Here is a 22,888-nt window from a genome sequence, read left to right as displayed (position 1 = left end):
GTATGAATATTTAATGTGTTAATAGAAATGCATTTGAGTCTGCACATCCAAACAATTATCACAGTTAAAATCACGCTATGGCTACGTACTAGAATGGCATCATGAGGTATTTTAGGCTGAGCAGTAGTGAATGGCCCATGACCATAAAGAATTCCCATGATGTTTTACACTAGGAGCAACAGTCATTCATCAAGCCTTCTTCTCTTACCTGCTCATGGAATGTTTTACTCAAGGGGTTTAAAAGAAAAGAAGAGAGAATTAAAATTGGGCTCTGGAGACTATTCGGCATATTCAAAGAGTTGCCCTATTACCCAAGGGAACTACCATTCTTCTGATCTCACTTACCATCCTGAACGGAGATGGTTCCTTCCGCACATGGAGCGCAAGTATAGCAGCATGGTGGCTTTCCTTCCTGAACCTCCTTTGCATATCCAGGGCAACAACTCTCAGTGCACCTGGACCAAGGCACGGTCTAGCAACAAAGATAAGGAGTATCCAGGAAAACAGTGTTATGAATATTTGTGCCTATGGATATGAGTCCTACCATTTAGACAGGACCCAACAGGGTTTCTCTCACTTGTGACCCTAAGTGAAATAGAGACGTGAACCCAGGTCCTTGTTTCAGAGAAGCACTATTTATGCATCACAACATGGCATGGTGGTTTTTGGTCTGTTTGTTTCAAAATGTACATATATACCACCTATACTATACATGTACTCAAGCCAATATAAATACTGGAGGGGAAAAGGTATGACACTGAAATAAACTAAAAGACAATCCTAGAATCACAGAAAGTACAAGCAACAGCAGTACAGGAACAAGCTTCAAAACATGTGAACGCAATAACGGTGAACAATAAGGGGAGGGAGATGAGCTTTTTGCGGGAGGATGGGCACCACCATTGGAAAGACTCCCTCCTCTTCCCCATTTTGATCTTCAGTGGCAGGGCAGAAGGCAAAGGAAGATCGGAAGCCTCATGGCACAGCTGGAGACGGAAAGGCATGTTAAGAAGGTTGGGGTACCTGGTGGATTTAGAGACAGTGAGTGGGGTACATGATGGATTTATATCCCCCAAATATGTTCAACACCATGATAACTCTTTTATAGTTCTGGATGGTTCTGACTAAAACCCAGAATGGATCCACAGACCCGCCAAAATCAGATCCACCAGTAGGGGTGTTGGAGAATTCCACCACGGACTCCAGTGAGGCTGGATGAATCCAGCCGCCCGGAGTCCGTGGTGGAACGGACTACCCCCCGCCACCCCCCGTAATGCCCCCCAGAACAGACCTACCTAGCCCCGGCAGTAACGGCTCGGGCGGTGGCTCCTGGTCATCTTCCGGCGCTGCTGGGCTGCGGCTGCAAATGGCAGCTGCTATGCCAGCTGCCATTTGCGTCCCTGCCAAGCTGTGATAGGCAACGTAAGGATCTACATAGGCTATCTCGGCAAAAGGCCAGGACGCAAATGGCAGCTGCTACGACATTTGCGCCCCTGTCTTTTGCCGTGATAGGTTACGTAGATACTTACGTAGCCTATCACGGCCTAATGCAAGGAAAAAATGGCGGTCGCTATGACAGCTGCCATTTGCGGCCGCAGCGGCCCAGCAGTGGCCGGAAGTTTGGCTGCAGCAAGCCCCAGCCGGCAGCTCTGCGTCCTTGCCGCAGAGCGGAGCCAGCCGGGGAGGATTCCGGGGGGGGGGGGACCAGATCGCCTCCCCCCCTCGAGGATTCCTGAAGGAGGACCGGATTGCCTCCCCCACACCTGTGGACCCCAACGGAACATGGTAAGTGGGGTTTCGTACACCCCTAGCCACTAGCCTCCACTGTACATAACCTCAGAATACATCAAATGTAATGAATAAAAGCACTACGTAAAAATAAACAAGTAAATGCTAAAGTATCACAATTTGAAAATCCCATTCAAATAATAAAAAGGCCTCTTCAAACCGAAAGGACTTCCTGCTTCAGACTCATGGCAGACCACGACCTCCAGGGATGTTGCCACACCACAAAAGGCCTTCCTGCCAATTGCCACCAGCCAAATAACAGCTGGCTGTGCCACTTGGAGGAGGCCTCATCAGATGCTCTAAGACAACATATGCAAGAGTGATGTGGAAGGTGCCGTTTTTACTAGGGCTGTTGACCGCTTCAGTCTGAACCCTGAATCCCTAACATGTCTGGGTGCGTTGGTCCAAAGCGGTGCAGTTCCGGAGCAGGTCAGGATTGGGCCGAAGCACTCCAATATCGGTTGCATCACACTGAAGAGCTTTGGGGGTGCTTCAGCCCTATGTGGACAGCAACCCCTCCCAGCTGTGTGAGCCCCCCACTCCTTACCTGGTCTCCAGAGGATCACCTACAGCCATCGCTCTCTTGGAGGGAGTTGCCATTTTTTTCAAAATGGTGACTGTTCTTATTCTAGTAAGAGGAAATTCCATTAAAAATGAAAAAAAAAAAGGTGACTCCCTTGTTGAGGCCACTGGGTACGGGCATTCCCGACAGATCCAGGTAAGGAGTGGGGGTTCTGTGGAGTGTCAACAGCATTGGGGGGGTCACTCTCAGTGGGTGTTTCCCCCCTTCTGCTTCGGGTCTCTAGATGTTGTTTCAGATCTGGAGCCTAAAGTGGTTCAACCCAGCTTCAGGGGAGGTTGAGGCGAGTTCGGGCCGATTCGACTCCTCTAAATCAACCTCTGGTGGGCTGTGCACAGCCCTAATTTTTACTCCCCTAACCCTAGATTGTAATGGACCTCAAATGGATCAGCATCTTAATCTGCATCCTGAAGCTGACTGTGAGCCAAAGAAGCACTTTTAAAACAGCTGTGGTGCCGTCTCTCTGCCCTGCCCCAGTTATCACCCGTGGGGTCACCAGAACTCTCTCCATTGCCTTCAGAGGAAGGCCCACCCGGCACCCCCAAGCCTCCTTTATGACATCTGTACTACTCATATTTAGAGGAACTTCAGTCTTCCTGTGCTATTGCTCCCAATTTTGCTCCATCCGAATATAATGATGGTCTTCTGGAAATGGGTGTGGGCGGGAGACCAGGGTTTAGCAATAAAGCCCAGACAGATTATGTGCTGTCCAAATGGGATAGGAGAGATAGCCATGAGAGAGCAACGGAACAGCAAGAACTAGAAATCCAAATGGTAGAGACAGATGCGGACCAAGGCAAGCTGTTTCCTGGCTATTGATGGAGGTGGCAGTGCTGGGAAATAAATGCATTGAGCTGGGATGGAAGTGCAGTAAAAGCTTTGTCCTCTGTGATGGATTCGCCCTTCTTTGGCCAAGTTCAGATCTGGGAGATATTTTGCTCTTTCAGATTGCAGAGATGCTAAATTGGCCTGGGGATGGGGTGTGTGTGTGTGCGTGTGTCTTCTCAGCAAGAGGGGTTCTCGCACACCCTTCCTACAACCCTGAGATGCGTGTGAAAGGGAGGGGCATTATTGTGCTCCAACCCTTTGCTTTTTAGGAAGATTCAGGGCTGTTAGTGTAGCAAACTGCAGAGGCCAACCCTGAACCAGAATGCTTTCCTGATATCCTAGTATAGCTCCCCAAAACGTATGGGGAAGATGGGCATCTCCTCACAAAATCTCACCTGGACTCTGGCTCCAAAGTGTGCTGCCCCAACTGGGCATTGTGTTACTTCTTATGGTCTCCCCCTTGTCTCTGCACTTAGAATCCATACCACCTCTTTTAACTCAATCTGATTCTACCCATACTGGGGCCATAATTCAGCAGTAGAGCATCTGATTTACATGCACAAGGTCCCAGGTTCAATCCCTGGCATCTCCTGATGGGGCTCCTACCTTCCTGACCATTAGCTCCCATTGATAGTACATGCCTGGTCTCCCTTCGTCTTGACTACTGTAATGCGCACTACATGGGGTTACCCTTGAAGATGGTTTGGAAGCTGCAGCTGGTGCAGAACGCGGCGGCTTGCCTGATTAAAGGCAGCCACCAGCATGATCACATCACTCCAGTGCTGAAGGAGTTGTTTTCCGGGTCAGATTCAAGGTGTTGGTTTTGACCTTTAAAACCCTAGGCTCTCAAGGAGTGCCTCCAGTCACACCAGACAGGCCGCTTAACAAGATGAGCCTCGGATGGCCTTCTCTCTGTCCCATCAGCCAGGACAGCTAGGCTGGTGAGGATGAGGGAGAGGACCTTCTCTGTGGTGGCCCCCACTCTGTGGAACTCCCTCCCTACGGAACTCACCCATGCCCCCTCTTTAATGAGCTTCCACCTAGGGATGGCGGAGAATTCCGCCACCGACTCCAATGAGGCTGGATTCTTAGAATCCCCCCCCCCACAGAGTCTGTGGCAGAATGGACCACCCCACCCCACCATCCCGTGCAGTCCGACCCAGCCAGATCCTGCCTGGCAGGCTGGCACAACCGGCTCTGGCTGGGTCCGTCTGCAGCCCCATGTGGATGCAAAATGGTGTCCGGCATGGTGGACGCCATTTGCGTCCTTTCCTTTTTGCCGTAATAGGTCACGTAAATTTTTACATAGCCTATCACAGCCAAAGGGAGGCATGCAAATGGTGTCCACCATGCTGGATGCCATTTGCGTCCGTAGACCAGCCGGCCAGGGAGGATTCTGGGGGGGAGGATCAGATAGCCTCCCCCCCACCCGTGGACCCCCCAGCGGACCCAGGTAGGTGGGGTCCATACACCCCTACTTCTACCACGCACTGAAAACTTGGTTATTCAGGCAGGCATTTGGGGTGGGTTAGGGTATTTTTAAATAATGTTTTAATGTACTGTTTTAAATTGTACCATTGAACATTGCCCAGAGTGGCTGGGTGACCAGCCAGATGGGCGATTAAGAAATTTAATGAATGAATGAATGAATGAATGAATGAATGAATGCATGAATGAATAGGGCTCGAGTAACTCCTGCCTGAAGCCCCGGACAACCGTTAACAGTCAGTGTCAACAATACTGGGTTAGATGAGCCCATGTTTTTGGAAGCAGCTTTGTACATTGACACTTGAATTCAGTATGAATTGGGAGTTGTGTTTAACTGACTGGATAGCCATGGAGCCTAACACATGTTTAGAAGCCTGGAAAAAAATCACAGAACAGGGCAGATATTCTTAGAGATTAAGAGATGTCACATGCCAATAATAGGACACAATTCCTTTCCCCTACCTCATTAAAATGCCCAGGCCAGACAATGGCTTCCCGGTTAATGGTGAGTTTCATGTCTGGAGATGCCTGTCTCTCCACACTCCCAATATTCACTCTTGCACGTGACGCATTGGGAAACAGCACCCAATTCACGATGTCAAAGTCAGCTGCCAGCTCCCCAGTCTCATCCAGATGCAGCCCGCCCATGGAAGTGTTAGAAAAAAACTGGATTTCTCTTAAGAAAGTGTGAAGCTAGAAGGACACAGAAAATGGTCTGGATGTAGAAATCATGAAAATATAGACCATATCTTAGGCCTCATCACTCTGAGCTCTAATCTTCCCATCTGCACATCCCATCTGGGCACAGAGTAACACCCCTTGGGGTTTCACAGTCACAACTAGGGATGAGAGGAAGATCTTCAATCAATTCAAATGCGATGGGATTTAACAGTGCTTTGGCTTTTCTCAAGTTGCACAGATTCCGGAGACTTGGAGACTATTTTTTTTTTCCATCAGTGAACTAACCTAAAGATGCCTGATAACCTGCAGAGATTTTAAAACAAAGCCCTCACGTTCCTAGTCATAATAAAGATACCAGGTCTGTTTACATGTCATGCTAAGCCATGATGATTAAGGAATTTCTGCTATCCATGGTGGTTTAGCATGTCATGTGGGGGAGAAAACCACATTCCCCATTGTTAGTAAGCCACCCCGACTAACCACCCTTCTGCAAAAGTGTTAAGGAGCCTGAGGTGACTTACGGTGTCATCTGGTGGGCTCCCCGGTGGTTTCAACAAGCTTCAGAGGACTTCCAGGCTGTGACCATAGGGTCCACTGGGTAGATTGCCTTCCACTGTAGGCAATGCTCTAACCGCAATGGGCTTTCTCCCTGGCCAAGTGCTTATTTTGGACCCTGGAGTGGCCACCAGGAGTGACTGCCAGGAGCCCTTTCGTGCCACAGAGGATGGCATGCTTGCAAAACACATCAAGAAGATAGCCAGATAACAATGGAGAGGAGATGGTTACCAAAATATAAATAAAATTGGCAGAGATGCCCACATACCCTCTGGGATGCCACAGCTCAAGAGGTCAAAGAATGATTAGCAAATCTTAATTTCTGAAACCACCCTTGCAGGTAGCAGAGGAAATAGAGTGCACTGTAGAAGGCCCAGAAGTGTAGAAGGCCCAGAAGGATAGGGGGGTTGATGGTAGAATCATTGAATAGTAGGGTTAGAAGGGGCCTATAAGACCGTTGAGTCCAACCCCCTGCTCAATGCAGGAATCCAAGTCAAAGAATCCCTGACAGGTGGCTGTCCAGCCTCGTCTTGAATGCCTCCAGTGTGGGAGAGCCCACCACCTCCCTAGGTCATTGGCTTCTTTGTCATATTGCTCTAACCGTCAGGAAGTTCTTCCTGATGTTCAGCTGGAATCTGGCTTCCTGTAACTTGAGCCCATTGTTCTGTGTCCTGCACTCTGGGATGACTGAAAAGAGATCCTGGCCTTCCTCCCTGTGACAACCTTTCATGTACCTGAGGAGCGCTATCCTATCTCCCCTCAGTCTTCTCTTCTCAAGGCTAAATATGCCCAGTTCTTTCAGTCTCTCTTCATAGGGCTTTGTTTCCAGTCCCCTGATCCTCTTCGTTGCCCTCCTCTGAACCCTCTCCAGTTTGTCTGCATCCTTCTTCAAGTGAACTTGACCAGAACCGGACACAGGACTCCAGAGGAGGCCTAACCAGTGCTGAGAAGAGGGGAACTTGTACTTCACGTAATTTGGAAGCTTGTTATTGTTCAGTCGTTAAGTCGTGTCCGACTCTTCGTGACCCCATGGACCAAAGCACGCCAGGCCTTCCTGTCCTCCGCTACAATTCTATTAATGCAGCCCAAAAGAGCATTGGCCTTTTTTGCAGCCACATCACACTGTTGGCTCATATTCAACTTGTGATCTACAACACTTCCAAGATCCCTCTCGCTTGCAGTTCTTTTGAACCAAGTATCGCCCATCTTGTAACTGTGCATTTGATTTGTTTTTCCTAGGTGCAGAACTTCGCATTTATCCCTACTAAATTTCATTCTGTTGTTTTCTGCCCAGCATTCCAGCCTATTAAGATCACTTTGAGTTATGTTTCTGTTTTCCAGGGTATTAGCTATCCCGCCCAATTTTGTGTCATCTGCAACTTTGATCAGCATTCCCTGCACCTCCTCCTCCAAGTCATTCTTAACAATGTTGAAGAGCACTGGGCCCAGGACTGAGCCCTGTAGTACCCCACTCATTAATGATCCCCAGTTGGAGAAGATCCCATTGATAAGCACTCCTTGTGTCTGATTCTGTAGCCAACTGTGGATCCCCTCTAAGAGTTGTTTCATCTACCCACTTTGAGCTAGTTTGCCTATCAGGACATTATGGGGCACCTTGTCGAAGGCTTTGCTGAAGACGAGGTATATGATGTCCACAGCATTCCCACTGTCCATAAGAGAGGTGATGTGACCAAAAAATGAGATCAGATTTGTCTGGCAGGATTTGTTCTTGACAAATCCATGTTGGCTTTGAATAGTCACGGCATTGTTTTCAAAGTGCTTACAGACAGATTGCTTTATCATCTGCTGCAGAATTTTCCCAGGGCTTGATGTCAGACTGACTGGTCTGTAGTTCCCAGGTTCCTCCTTTTTACCCTTTTCGAAGATAGGGACAAAATTAGCCCTTCTCCAGTCATCTGGCACTTCATCCATCCTCCATGTTTTCTCAGAGAGAATAGACAGTGGTTCTGAGAGCTCTTCTGCCAGTTTCTTTATTACTCTAGGATGCAGTTCATCTGGCCCTGGAGATCTGAACTCATTCAAAGTAATGAGGTGTTTCTTGACCATATGCTTGTCGAACTCAAGCTGCAATCCTGCCCCTTCAGCCTATACTTCGCTTTTTCCAGGGGCTCATAGACCCTCTTTTGGGAGAAGACTTAGCCAAAGTAGAAATTGAGCACTTCTGCATCTTCTTTGTTATCTGTTATAATTTTGCCATCCTTATTTAATAGCTGAACCACCATTTCTTTCCTCTATCCTTTACTATGCACGTACGTAGTTGAAGAAAGCCTTTGTGTCTTTTCCTTCCATAGTCCCATAGATTTCCGGCTGCGGAGGGCTCTGGGTAAAAAAAAAAACAAAAAAACAACGCGTACGCAAATGGCGGCGGCTACAGCTGCTGCCATTTGCGTTCCTTCTTTTTACCATCTTAATCTACGTAAATATTTCCATAGACTATGATGGTGAAAATCAAGGGGAATGTAAATAGCGTAGCAGGTGCCATTTCCGGCCCCTTTTGATTCCTCATTTTAGCCTACGTAAAGATTTATGTAGGCTAAAACGGTAAAAGAAAAAGGGACGCAAATAGCGCCCACTACGCTATTTACTTTCCCCTTGATTTTTGCCGTCATAGTCTATGTAAATATTTACGTAGTTTAAGACGGCCAAAAAGAAGGAACTCAAATGGCAGCGGCCATAGCTGCTGCCATTTGTGTACGCGTTTTTTTTTTTTAACCCACCCCCAACCATGATAGGCTACGTAAAGATTTACGTAGCCTATCACATCTTTTTTTAAACCTAGACGAAAGAAAGAAAGAAAAAAGAAAAGAAAAGAAAAGAAAAGAATAGTTGGACTGGAAAGGAAGAAAGTACAAGCACATACACACCATATGGATTTAGCCAAATGTCCCTAACAACACATCATAAACCAAAAGCATCACCTATTCAGGGCGCTGTCTCCCTCACAAAGAAACTAAAGCTCACTGATCTCCCCAATGCACCCACTCCAGTATTGCCCCCCCCCCACTGTCACTGATTGGAGGCTGCTGGGTTACATTCAGCCCTCATTTGGAGACAAGAGCTGCCATTCGCCAAGGCTCACCATTTCCCCCCTCCCCCTCCTTTCCCCCTCCCATATCTTTTGAAGGTTGCTATGTTTTGGAGACAGGCTGTCTGCACTTCAGAAGGCATAAGGATGCCTCCAAAGACCCAAGTGGGACAGAGGAGCCTTGGCGACGAGCTGCTTCACTTTGGGGCACCTCAGTGCTGTTCGGATCCACTTCAGATCACAGCGAGGCACCTCCAAAGCATCCCACATTGCTTCATTATTTGGGATTCAGCCCGAAGATGTGCACAGCCTTCTCCAAAACCACAGAGACCACACAATGTTTGAAAACAAATGGTCACGCTACGGCTCCCTTAGGAGCAGCAGGCATTACCCCTCACATCAGGATGCATTAACCAATAGGGATGGATGGACTCACCTCTGTCCAAGGCATGGGGGAGCTCCAAGAGCCCCCCCCCCAGCCTCCCAGCTTGCCTTGCAAGGTCAGCCAAGCAAGCTGCCCCAACCCTGCCTCCACAGGGGTTAACTGCTGGAGTCCTCAGCACACGTGGGACCAGCATGCAAGCCACCGTCTCTTCACAAAGTGGAGATGGCTAGAGAGGCTGGGGTGCTGAGGCTTCATCCAGACCATGCCAGCTGGTAAGGGCATACTTGACAGCCAACAGGGCAAGACGAGGCCTCAGTGCTGTATATGCCCCAGCCACCCTTGCCATCTCCTCCTTGCAAGGAGGAGATAGTGACAGTGGTTAGGATGTGCATGGTGACAACTCAGGGCTGTTCCCAGCTGCTGGGCGGCCAGCTCTGTCAGTGCCACATGGCTCGGTGAGCGGGGACAAGCGGGCTGGGTGGGGGGAGTCTGCTGGCCTCCTGGATGAAGGTGGGTGCTTGTGACATCCCTATTTACCACAGGCTGCACACACCTGGTCATACCCTATCCTCCAAATCTTGCTTTTATTAGGAGGACATGTAATTGTGCACATTGGTGCAAACTCTTTGTGCACTTCACAAGACTGCGACAACAGAAATGGATCCCACTGGATCATCTACAACAAAAACATGAAGTTCACTGCAAAGTCAAGAGATTGTATCATTACGGAGCTTCACAAAACAACAACTGGTTCTCGATGGGTCTGGGGCTTTGTTTGTAAGGGAGTTTTAGAGGATGGAAGCTACCTGAGCATGTAAAAGTGGCAGAAAACAGGGTCTACTGGCTGCCTGCACTGCCATGCAGGACGAACAATTATGTGCTCTAACCCATGTTTGGTTATCTTCATCACGAGTCTTTCTGGAGGTGTTGCCAAAGGAAAAGGGAATACCTGCCAGGGCTGCAGCCTTTGTTGACATTCCCGCCTTTCTCCTTCACCCACCATCAGCATCCGCTTGGGTCGGGATGAATATGCAGCATGCAAGGCATGGGCCACAGCTTGGATGCTGCTATAAGTAACGTAGCTGTCCTGAGACAGGGTTCTCTCAATCTCCTCCTGGGGCAGGGTTGCCTGTTTCTCTTTCTCTCTGCAACTTGTCCAAATTTTCATGGACAAAACATGCGTTGAGCTGAAACACTTAAAGGTTTCATCCCAAAACAGTACCTGAGAAGAGGAGTTTGGCTCATAGTAGTCATATTTTGTCATTATTTTAGTCTTCATTCTGAAGGACAAAGAACCGTGGAGGAATGGGAATTCAGAAGGTCTATGAGACAAGCTGAAGTCCATGTCCTGAAAAGCTGGTGTGATCCAGAGTTTTGCCCCAGTTGGTTTCTTTTCAAGTCTGCTTTGTATAAACATAAACGGAAAACACCCATAGTGGGAGTCCGCATAGTAAACAATGACCTTCACTTCTTTCCCCAAGAAAGAAAGGTCGATCTGGGATATATGATGTAAGATATTTCGTGGTAGTCTTTTGGAGAAAGCGACACAAATCCCACTGCTGATCATCAGGGGTGTGAAGGTACCCAGGAACCTCTCCCCATTCTCAGTGTCTGGAGCAAAGAGACCGACCCACGTCCATCGGAAAAACAGGAGCAACTGGATGATCCCCGGGTACTGGGCTTCTTCCTTCGGGGCCATCCGGTAGACAAAAGGGAACTAACTTTTGTCATTAAGAACCGGAGTAACAATGCCATAACTGATCTAGGGAGCAAAGTGAAGTAAGAGACTGTAGTTTAGTGTCAGTTTGTTTTCTGGATGAAGGTCAAATATTTTGTTGCTAAAATGGAAGGAGGATTATGTACCCCTCATTGGGTTCCTTAAAGAGGAAAAAAGGCAGAAGATAGATAGATAGATAGATAGATAGATAGATAGATAGATAGATAGACAGACAGACAGACAGACAGACAGAATCTAACTCAATGCCTGTCACTATGAAGTGTTATATGTGGAGGGAGAGTGCAAAAATATCTCAAGCTTCATTTGTGGTGCAGGCTTGCAGCCCAAGAGGAACACTGCGGACTTTTCACACATTCAAAATGCTGTAGAGTGATACACTACAGGAAAAAATCAATGGAGGTTAGGACCCCCCAACTATGTTCTAGATTCTGTTTGGGGAGCACACCAGTGCCTTATTTAAGAATTAAACCAATGAAGGGGCAACGTGAGTACAAAAGCAACCCACGTGGGGTTTTGACTTGGTTACAGGACCGAATCAGCCTTGGTTGCCCTGCTGGATGATCTAAACAAAGAGAGGGACAGGGGAGTGCCACCCTGCTAATTCTGCTCCATCTCTCATCGGCTTTGGATGCCCTGGACCATGGTTTCCTGCTGGATCGACTCTGTAAGAAGGGATTTGGAAGAAGTGTGTTACAGCGGTTTCAGTCGTACCTATGGGGCTGATTTGAGGGAGTAATGCTCGGTGTCCATTCCTTGACTCCTTGGCAATTGAGCTACAGGGTTCCACAGGGCACCATCTTGTCCCCAGTATTGCTCAACATCTGTATGAAGTCAGTGGGAGCAGTAATGAGGGGATTTGGAACAGGATGGAAGCCCTGTGGGTGAGTAGTTCCCAAGGCCAGGAGATAGGCTCATTGGCTCTTCTGGGTGGGGCTGGGCAGCCCTTGAAATATCAGGTTTCTAATCAGGGGGGAGTCTTAGATCCATCGTCCCTGCAGGCCCACGTGGCCCTTGCAGCTAGGAGTGTCTTTTTGCCAACTTCAGCTGGTTTTCCAGCTACGGCCTCTCCTGGGTGGGGTAGCTTGTTCACCATGGTACAGGTGCTAATAACCTGAAGACTGGATTACTGCCATGCACTCTATGCGGGGCTGCCCTCATGGCTGCTCCAAAAGCTGGCGATCGTTCAGAATTCTGGAGCTCAGCTGTTGTCGGGAGCTGACCCTCTTCAGCATGCTACCTTTGCTGAGGGAACTGCGCTACCTGCCTATTTGATACCAGGTCAGATTTGGGGGGGGAAGGTTCTACTGTACAAAGAGCTAAACAACGTGGGACCAGAATACCTGCAAGATCTTCTTCTCCCTTTCCAACCTGCCTGATTACTGAGCTCATCAGGGGGAATGCTCCTGGTGGTTCCCCATGGACTTATGGCCGATTGGAGTTCACCCAGAGAAGAGCCTCCTGTGTGGTGGCCCCCTTTCTCTGGAACTCCCTGCCTCTGGAGGTCAGGCAGGCAAGAACACGGTGCTGTTCCCTGAAATCATCTTTATTTCAGTATGCCATCCTTGGCTGAACAGGTACAGTTGTATTGTAATTCTCTCTCTCTCTCTCTCTCTCTCTCTCTCTCTCTCTCATAATTTTTAACATGGAGTTTTATTCTTTTATCTTATCTTGTATATTTTATTGTTCACCACTCTGGAATCTGTCTAGATGTGGAGCGAAATATAAATGTAAATAAATAAATGCAGAAATAAATAAATGCCCTACAGAGCTGTGCCTTCAACAGAGAGAAGGGTGACATCGTACCTTCTGGGGCAGAATCATGGCAGTGATCATGTGGGAGCTGCAAAAACTGCTGGAGAGGGTTCTCGTTCCTGTCAGCCACTACCGTTTTCTGTAACATCTGCATAGACGCCTTTCGAGACATGATTCAAGGTGCAATCCTGTAGCGACGGACGGGCACTCAGACCTCCGCTGAAGTCAGAGGCAACCTCCTATCCAATGCAGGGCGGAACCAGTGCATAGAAGCGGATTCCCTCCGTGCTGCACTTTGCCGTAGATGGATGTTTTCATGCATCTACGTGAGGCATCGGGAAGGGGCAGGAACAGGGCTGGGGGTCACATAGAAAGCTGTCTAGTACAGCTTCCGTCATCTCCTCCCATCCCTGCCCCCAGGAATGCCCTGTTTTTGTCCCTCCATGCTCCATCTTATGAGCAGAGGGGTTCTTTTGGTGCCAGCTACAGGGGACGGGGTGTGTGTCTTTGAGTGTGATTTCTGGCAACCGAGCTCAGAGGTGTGTGGTTGCCAGAAACCAGAAATTGTGGTGGCCATCTAGAAAATGTCTAGGGGCCATTTGATTGGGTTCTAAGATGATTGCTAAATGTGTCATTGAAAATGATAGGCAGCTGACCATTGCTGTCATTCCAACACCTGAAGCCAGAACTGATTATGGTCCTCTTCTAGCTTCACTTTTGGATGCCCAGCCTCCCATCCCAGAGCTCCACCACTGCCACGACTCACCTCCGACACACACTCCAGAGAAGCATTATGACCAGGAGGCACAGGGACTGAAGAGTGAGAGCTGACCAAGGGGAGCTGACCAAACCAGTGCTCAGCTCCCCTTTCTATGCACCTGGCCTCTTGTCCCATCCTACTTCACACCTGTGGGATTTTGTAGATGCTCGACATGGATGATATATGGAGGGAGAGGTCAGATTCAGCCCCTTCAAGAACAGCCAGCAGGTGTTTCTTCCTCCCGCAGCTGTAATGTGGCATGTTGCTTTCGCCCCCAGCAAGGAGCTGCAGCATGGCATAGGAGGTGGCTCTTCCTTCGAAGAAGGACTTGTAGATGTTGTAGCCCAGGGTGATGTTGGGTAAGAGCCTGGGGTTCTGGTTGATCTCCTGAATGGCAAACATGAAGGACAGGACATGCCAGTACCTTGATTGTTGCAAACTGCAAAACAATAAATAAGAATACAATTCAATGCCTCATACTGTCATTCTCTGTTGAATGAAAACAAATATGCTTCTTTCTGTTGTGCCCCTATAATCTTTTGTCATGCAATTTAAATCTCAGAAGGGCCGATCATCACATAATGGTTTGGAAGTTCGTAGGGGCAGCAAACTTAGCCATGTTGCAAGGAATTGAGTATCCATTTACCTGATGGAAGGAAAGATATTTATACCCCATTCCTTGAGAGGAGATGTTGACAGATTTCAAGGATCATCAAGTATCCAGCTGTCTGTCTGTCTATCTATATTTAGATTGAGATTTCCTCTCTCTCTCTCTCTCTCTCACTCTCACTCGTGCGCATGGGGAGACACACGCGCACACACACACACACATGTGTGTCATTTGTTAAGGCTTATCAGTAAAAACAATCATTCCGTCATGTAAAATCGTAATAGGGGTGGGGTATCATTCAGAATGGTTTCACCAATGTTATTGAAATTTACAGGTTCCAGAAGAAGTGTTGGGCTTACATGCCAGGAAATTTCCAGGACTACTGTTGAAATATTGGGAGAGAAATAGCAGTATAAAGAGAAAAAGCAAGCAAGGAAACGAGCAAAACCCTCTCTCTGTCCAGAGTGACTTTGAGAGTTTGTACCAACAACCTTTTTTGGATCTGAGTTTGTGGAGAAAAAAAAAACTTTTTTTTGTTTGTTTTAAGTATAAAACATTGATGATTTCCTATTCCTCATGTAGTGGATTATTTAATGGATTATTTAAAAAATAATCCTTTTAATTTGTATGCAAGTCAATAGGATGTCCTGTCACTTTTTGATTTTGGATTTTGAGGAGGAAGGGGAGAAAACCTGCAGCCATTGTAGGCCTTGTTTTCATTTGCTTTTCTGCGTCATGCCATATTTTCTGGTGTTTGAGAGGGAAATCAATACGGTCACAGGCATTTAAAAAGAAGTTCCCCAATTTGCCAGGGATATCTACTGGAAAAAAAACGTCTTGACAGACATTTAGTGGGTATGTACCGACCAATCAAATGATAGTAAAGTAAGCTGGGGTATTTAAAAGTAAGTAAATGCTTTGAAGAAATGCTAATTTCAGATCTTCTCTGTGCGTGCGTGTGTCTGTGTGGGCATGCTCATGCACGGGTCTGCAGGTCTGCTTCTTCCTGCCTTTATAGGTCTATGTGTTTCAAGGGATTTCCCTTCTGGTTTGAGTTTAGCTTCACTCTCTCCTTTCCCCCAAATTATCTTTAAATCAATTCTCTTTTAGCTTTGCAAGGTTTTGTTACTGAATATCACCCACAGAGACTTAAAAGTGAGTGATATGGGGAGGGGAAGTGATAGATGAACAGTGCCCTCACATCCGTGCTTTTTCAGAATGTATAAATAAAAGTAACACTTATTTTATTATTACTTACATAGTAATAATGTTTACAGTGTTTGAAGTTGTAAGTGCTAGGGAAGGTTGCCTCAAAGAAAAGTTTGCCCTTCATGGCTTATTAAATCAAAAAAGGAGGGGATGTTCGGCTGGGTCCAGGCGGGTGTAAATTCCTCCTTGAGAGAGGGAGTGAGGCCGGCCTCTTTAAAAGAGGCAGTAATCAGACCACTCCTGAAAAAGCCTAACCTGGACCCGGAGGATGTTAACAATTATAGGCCAATGGCCAACATCCCCTTCCTGGGCAAGGTGCTTGAGCGGGTGGTTGTAGGACAGCTCCAGGCACTCTTGAATGAAACAGATCATCTAGATCCATTTCAATCAGGCTTGAGGCCTGGTTTTGGAATGGAAACTGCCTTGGTCACCCTGTGGAATGACCTCTGTTTTGAGAGGGACAGGGGGAGTGTGACTCTGTTGATTCTCCTGGACTTCTCAGTGGCTTTTGATACCATCGACCATGGTATCCTTCTGGACAGGTTGTCTGGGTTGGGAGTTGGAGGCACTGCACTGCAGTGGTTCTGCTTGGATGGCTGACTCCAGAAGGTGGTGCTGGGGGATTATTGCTCTGTGCCATCACTGCCATGGCAATTGTGCCATGGGATTCCACAGGGCTCTATTTTATCCCCCATGCTGTTGAACATCTACATGAAACCACTGGGGGAGATTATCCAGAGGGGTGTGCTGAGGTGCCATCAATATGCGGATGACACCCAGCTCTACCTCTCTTTCTCATCAAACCCAGGTGAGGCAGTGGCTGTTCTGAATCAGGGCCTGGGCATGGCAATGGACTGGATGAGGGCCAATAAACTGAAACTCAATCCAGACAAGACGGAGGTACTGTTAGTGGGTGGTTCGTCTGCCCAGCTAGGTGATATTCAACCTGTTCTGGAGGGGGTTGCACTCCCACTAAAGAATCACATTCCCAGTTTGGGGGTGCTCTTGGATCCAGAACTGTCACTTGAGGCACAGGTGAACTCAGTGGCACAGAGCACTTTTTATCAGCTTCGGCTGGTATACCAACTACGTTTTACCAACAGTAGCATTTCGGGGCAGGTTTTGGAAACTCCAGAGCCTCATGTGGTGCAGAGTGGTAGGCGGCAGTATTGCAACTGAAACTCTCCCGACGACCTGAGTTCGATTCCAGCAGAAGCCGGGTCTCGGGTAGCCAGCTCAGGTGGACTCAGCCTTCCATCCTTCTGAGGTCGGTAAAATGAGTACCCAGCTTGCTGGGGGAAAGGTAGTCACGACTGGGGAAGGCACACAGTCTGCCATGAAAATGCCAGCAAAAGCGGCGTCCCTCTCAGAGTCAGCAATGACTCGGTGCTTGCACAGGAGGAAGCTTTCCTTTCCTTTGGAAACTCCATAGCAAAGCAGGTCATGTCTGTGTAAGGCAGGAGTCCCTGAAACTCTGACACACATATCCTTATACTGTAATTTTTATTCTGATTTGAGAGGTCATATCCTGTATCCTCTGCTGACTAACTTCCCAAGGCATTCTGATGAAAGATAGGTCATTCTCTGTCTTTGGGATAAGGTCCCATGTATTACCAAAGAGGTGGCTAATTATTTTATAATCACCATGCGTATCTCAGCTGATTGACTGTATTCGCTAAACTGAAGAAACTGTATCCCTGTGTCCTGATGAGGTGTCTTGTATTTTATCTTGAATGGGTCTAATGCCTATTACAGACACACACACACACATACATATATATATATATATATATATATATATATGGAGAGAGAGAGAGAGAGAGAGGTGGACCTCACTTATTCAGAAGTAAATCCCACTGAGTGCAGCAGGATTTACTGTCAAGTACTGTAGTGGATGAGGAAGAAAAGTGCCCACCCTTACCACAGGGCCACAACTATGGCACTATAATCATACTGGAGGGGGACCCTGTGTAGGGTCATTTGCGTTTAGACTACCTCCAAGAAAGAACCGCCCTAGCTCCAGCCTGTCTCATCACAGGGTTGAAGAGCAAAGAGGGTGTTTGTTCTTTTGGATGAAACAATGCAAGGGAACCCAGTCATATGGGATCATACTGGACTAAATGGTGCCTTTACTGTAGTGGAGCTCCTAATTCTTCTTCAAAAAGAACAAAGGGGCAAATGTCAGGAGAGCGACTTACCAGGGAGACCAGAGATACCAGAAAAGATGGAGAGTGTCCAGTCAATGGGGACAACTGCAGTGCGGGCTTGCAAGCATTAAATCATCATTACTTACGTGACAACCCGGGCTAAAGGGGACTCTGAGAAAATGTATGGTTCTTGACACTTAAAATACTGAGAAGAGAGGACTCCACTAATGAGGTACTCTCCTGGCCGGTGATAATAGGATCCTAACATTTGCTCTTTGTTCAGACTCCTCGGGCATTTTGTCTTCTGCACTTGACAGGCTGCATAAGGAAGCAGGAGCAACAGCAGCAGCAATGACATCATTCTGGGTCTGCCTGCCTGTTGCGGTTTCTCCTTTGTGACTGTTCCTTTCACCCCCATAGCCAGCTAATCAGAAGACGAGAGAATGTCTTGCAAGATCGACGCTGCAGTCTCTTTACAAAGACATCAGATTCTGAGCTGCAGGCGGCGGGGGGGGGGGTGTACTATGCTACGGCACAGGCATGTTCATCTCAGCTTGTCCGAAATTTGAGCCCAAGCTCTTGGGAGCACAGCAGCCATTTTATGCACCCAGCTTTTCAGGCACAGTGCAAGAGGTTTCCTGGAGCTGCCTTTCACTCTGATGCTGACCTGATTGGTCTCCAAGGAAAACAGAAAGCAAAACATCTCTTGAGCTTTGGCAGGAATCAGAACAGACCACTATGTTTTTGATAATGATAAGGGGAAGCTTCACATCTGCGACTTCATGGATTCTCTGAGTGCCTCGAGGCGAGCTGAAGAACTGGAGAACAACATGTTTGCGAGAAGTCACACAGGTGGCTCCGTCTTCTGGTTGGCAAGGGGGAAGGTGAGCCTGGCCTGGCCCGTATTCAAAAAACTCACACAAAAGAGGCAAGATCCAGAAAATCACGAATCACTTGATTCTTAAGGTTTACCAATGAGCGCACACGACTCATGGCAACATGGAGTTGTCCATTGCAGAAGAGAGGTGCAGGCAGACAACCATCAGCCAGAGGAAAATCATCCAAGCTGATAACACAGACACAATTTCAGAGACATGGGGAACATTATAGCATCTAGAGTGAGCCATAGTGTTCATCATTCTGCGGTCGTGATGGAAGCACAGAGATACGTCCATTGGTGCATGCCCAGGAGCAAGTGCAGCTGTGTTCTCGTGCTCGTGGATTTCACTCACATGCTGGTAGTACTCAGTAGTGCATGGGTAAACATTGAGTAGTAGGTTAGTGAGTGACTCCAGCAAGGGGCAGTTCAGTCCAGTGTACTGTTCTCTGCTCGCTCCAGGCGAGCCATAGTGGTGTCCCCGGTATCAAGAATATACAGCTGCATGCCCGCAGCTTGGAGTCTCATCTGACCACGAAGTGCTCATCAGAGGGTAAACTGAGCCTTACACCCTGAACACAATTGCACTGGGACCTTGCGGCTGTGCATCCTTGAAGCCAAGCCTAGAGTCCTGTTGTCCTTGTGAACGCCCTTCAGGAATTGCTTGCCCAGAAAGGAACCATCAGTGTCAGTGTTGTGGGTGCAAACTGGAACTGTGAGTGGGGGTAGCGATAACTTTCTGCCATGGCAGCTAGGAGCTGATGATTCAGCATTGAAAAGCAAGGTGTCGCAGTGCTCACAAATGTCAACTGTCAATGTTGTAGGGATGTACGAAACCCTTACCTTGCTCCGTTCCAGGGCATCCATGGGGGGGGGGGGTGCTTCATCCCTCCCCTGGAATCCTCCCTGTCTGGCTCTGCTCTGCGCCGACTCTGCAGAGCCATTGGCCAGGGCCGGCCACAGCCGGAATTCCAGCCGCTGCTGGGCTGCTGCACTGGCTGCCATTTGCGTTGCTGCCATGCCATGAGAGGCTATGTAAATACTTACATAGCCTATTACAGCAAAGAGCAGGGCCGCCATTTGCACCCCTGCCTTTGTCCGTGATAGGCTAGATAAGTATTTACGTAGCCTATCATGAAGAAAGGCAGCCACACAAATGGCGGCCGCTACGATGGCTGCCATCTGCGGCCGCAGCAGCCCGGCAGTTGCTGGGAGACCAGCCGGAGCCGCCACTGCCACTGCATCCGCCACCAGGTATGCTCTGTCCCAGGGGGATTCTGTGGGGTGGCGGGGGGGGGAGGCCATTCCACCACGGATTCCAGAGGGCTGGATTCTAATGAATCCAGCCTCACTGGAGTCCGTGGTGGAATTCTCTGACATCCCTACTGGGAACACAGAGAGGTGACATGGTGGATTTGGAGAGATTTCCCTTGTAAAACCCACGGATCCCTGTTTTTCTGCCATGACAATGATGGAAGTGCTGGATGCATGATATTTAGGGCTTAATCCATGGAGTCCCGTGTGATCTGGGAAGGATTTGATGGTGGTTTGCAGGGATGGATCTCTGGGGGATCTTAGTACCTCAGCAGACTCACGGACTTTATTTTTGAAAGTTGGGATATATAAATAAATGAATGAATAATACATATATACATGCACAATTAAAATAAAAAGAGAAGCAGAAGGCATAGAGAGAACCAAACCAGCTATGAGGGAGTGAGAAAGAGGGCAAAGAGCGTGGTATCGGAGCCCTGGTCTCACCTCCATCCCCAGAAACAGAGACATCCTATAGCACTCTAAACACTGTGTATGACTGCTTTTACATTGGTCTGTGCACTGCAGGGCAAATGGACAATTGACCTTGGCCAGGCCTTTACTATAGAAGCAATATCATAAGAGACAAGGCCAAGGTACTCATTTAGGATGAATGTCCACACAACACAGACAGTTTGAGTACTGTACATTATGAAACTGTCTTCTGCTGAATCACTATGTCAAGCCACCTTGTACCAAAATTGCCTGTGGAGACAGAAAGTTCAGTGGCAGTGCCCCTCCCTGCTTCAGGACTCTAGAAGTTGCTTCAGATCCTGAGCCGGAAGTGGGTCAACCTGCCTTTGGAGCAGGTGGTGGCGGGTCAGGGACGATTCGGGACCACTGAATCAGCCTCCGAAGCGGGTTGGATGGGCTCTACAGAGCCCTACTTTTTCCTACCGTGAGCCCAGTCTGTGAAGGGCTTCAAATGTATCAGAACTTTGAACTGCACCCTGAAGCTAAGGATGAGCCAAAGAAGCACGTTTAAAACAGGTGAGGTGTTGTCTCTCTGGCCTGCCTCAGTTATCAACTACGGGGCCACCTAAACTCTCTCAACTGTCTTCAAAGGAAGGCCCACGTGGCACCTCCAAGCCTCCTTTCTGACCTCTTGTATTGGCCCCAGGAACATAGCCAAGTCATTTATAGTGTTAGAAGGGCCTAGAGATCCATAATGCTTGCTTAAATTAATTATTGGTGCAATTCCCTTGTTAGTAAGCCTCTGAGCATGTGCAGTTGAGTCAAAAGGCTGATAACAGCCCCAGAGCATTCCCTGCGAATGAATGCTAGTAGGCTTTATCAGGCTGTGCCTGGCAAGTGAAGCAATGTGTTTATGCTTGTATGCAGGTAGGGTTGGTGGAGAATTCCACTGCGGACCCAAATGAGGCCAGATTCAAAAGAATCCAGCCTCCGGAGTCCATGGCAGAATGGATGATGTACCTCCACCTCCCTCCAGAATCCTCCAGAGCCAGCTCCTTTCTGCAGCGATTCCGCGGAGCCGCACACCACCTCTGTATCACTGGCGATACAGCAATGGCGGCCCCCATTGCCGTATCACTGAGGAATGAATACAGACGCACATGGAGTAATGGATGCCACTTGTGGCCATAAAGCCCTTAGTTTAACCTAAATGTAGCCGTAAATGATATTAAAGTCAGCTGCCAGTTCCCCAGTCTCATCCAGATACAGGCTGCCCATGGAAGCATTAGAATACTGGATTTCTTGTAAGAAAGTGTGAAGCTAGAATGACAGAGAAAACAGCCTGGATTTGGAAATCATGAGAATTTAGTCAATATCTTACACCTCATCACATTGAGCTCTTATCTTCCATGGTCAGTGCACATCCCATCTGGGCTCAGAATGCCATTCTTTGGGTATTCACAGTCACAATTAGGGATGTCAGAATAATCCTCAGTCGATTCATATGAGACACCTGATGATCTGCAGAGATTTTAAAACAAAATCTATACCTTTTACTCATAATGAAGATCCTGGGTCTGTTTAAATGTCACGCTAAGCCATGATGGTAAGGGCATCTCTGCTAACCATGATGGCTTCATGTGTCATGTGGGGGAGAAAACCATATCCCCCATTGTTAGCAAGCCACCCTGACTAACCACTGCTCTGCGAAAGTGTTAAGGGGCCCAATGCGGTTTACCATATCATCTGGCGGGCTCCCCAGTGGTTTCAACGTGCTCCAGAGGACTTCCAGGCCATGAACATAGCGTCTGCTGGGTGGAGTGTCTTCTCCTATGGGCAACACCCTAGCCACCATGGACTTTCTCTATGGCTGAGGGCCTATTTCAGCAGCCACCAGGAGTGAGCGCCAGGACCCCTTTTGTGCCATGGAGGATGGGATGTGTATATTCGGTCCTGTTTAACCTCAGAACCTGCACCAAATGGGTCCGAAGCACCCCAGTGGGTAACCAAGCAATCCCAACAGTTAAACATCAACCCAAAACACCACTACAGGCAAGACTGTAACTTGAAACTGTATTTATGGCTTTATTGCTGAAAATTCAGGGGGAATACAAAATAAAAGAAATAGCATGGTGGTTATATGAGCGTTAGAAATTCTCTTCTCCAATTACGGGGGAAGAGAATGCAACAAAAACAGAAGGTAAATCAAAAGAATTGCAATTGCCAAAGCTGGCATGATGAACTTGGCCAATAAGATAACGGCTTGAGCTTCTAGCATTGGTATGACTCCTCTTTCCAACTTACTCCTGTTTACTACTTGCAGTTCAAAGCTAAATAATTCAACCATTGTGTTAACCTTCCCGTGGCCTCCTCTTGTTCTTACTTGAATACAAAATGTATGCTGAAGCATTACTAAGTTCCTCTAGGCATAGGAAGGGTAGAGGAAGGAGTTGGAGTGAACAGAAAACTTAAAACTTGGGAATAATTCCAGTTGTAACCTCTGAAGATGGGATTCCACATCTCCTCCCTAGATACAACCTCCAAGTCTCAAGCTTAGGAAACACTCCAAGTCCCAAACTCAGAAATCACTCTAAGTGCCACCCTCAGAAATAACTCTAAGTCCAAACTCAGAAATCATTCTAAGTCCCAAAGTCTAAGAGTCTAAGAAGGTCCATAGTTACTTAAATCTGTGGGTCTGGTGGCACGGCAGAAAGAG

General features: G+C 47.8%; 1 protein-coding gene across 1 annotated transcript in view; it reads right to left on the bottom strand.

The window, feature by feature from the left end:
- LOC146356396 (vomeronasal type-2 receptor 26-like) overlaps positions 1-7,594 on the bottom strand; it is a 179,796-nt gene extending 172,202 nt beyond the window's left edge. The window contains exons 1-2 of the mRNA XM_084830085.1: positions 7,535-7,594; positions 5,270-5,377 (exon numbers count right to left, since the gene is read on the bottom strand). Of these exons, the coding sequence (XP_084686211.1) occupies positions 5,270-5,377; positions 7,535-7,594 (168 nt within the window). The remainder of the gene's footprint in view (positions 1-5,269; positions 5,378-7,534) is intronic.
- Between the last annotated feature and the right edge of the window lie 15,294 nt (positions 7,595-22,888).

The sequence above is a fragment of the Heloderma suspectum genome, chromosome 2, assembly GCF_057233095.1.
Source record: "Heloderma suspectum isolate Gila_16-S chromosome 2, 16-S_ref, whole genome shotgun sequence".
In the NCBI taxonomy this organism is placed as follows: domain Eukaryota; kingdom Metazoa; phylum Chordata; class Lepidosauria; order Squamata; family Helodermatidae; genus Heloderma; species Heloderma suspectum.
This window is presented reverse-complemented; position numbering and strand designations above follow the sequence as displayed.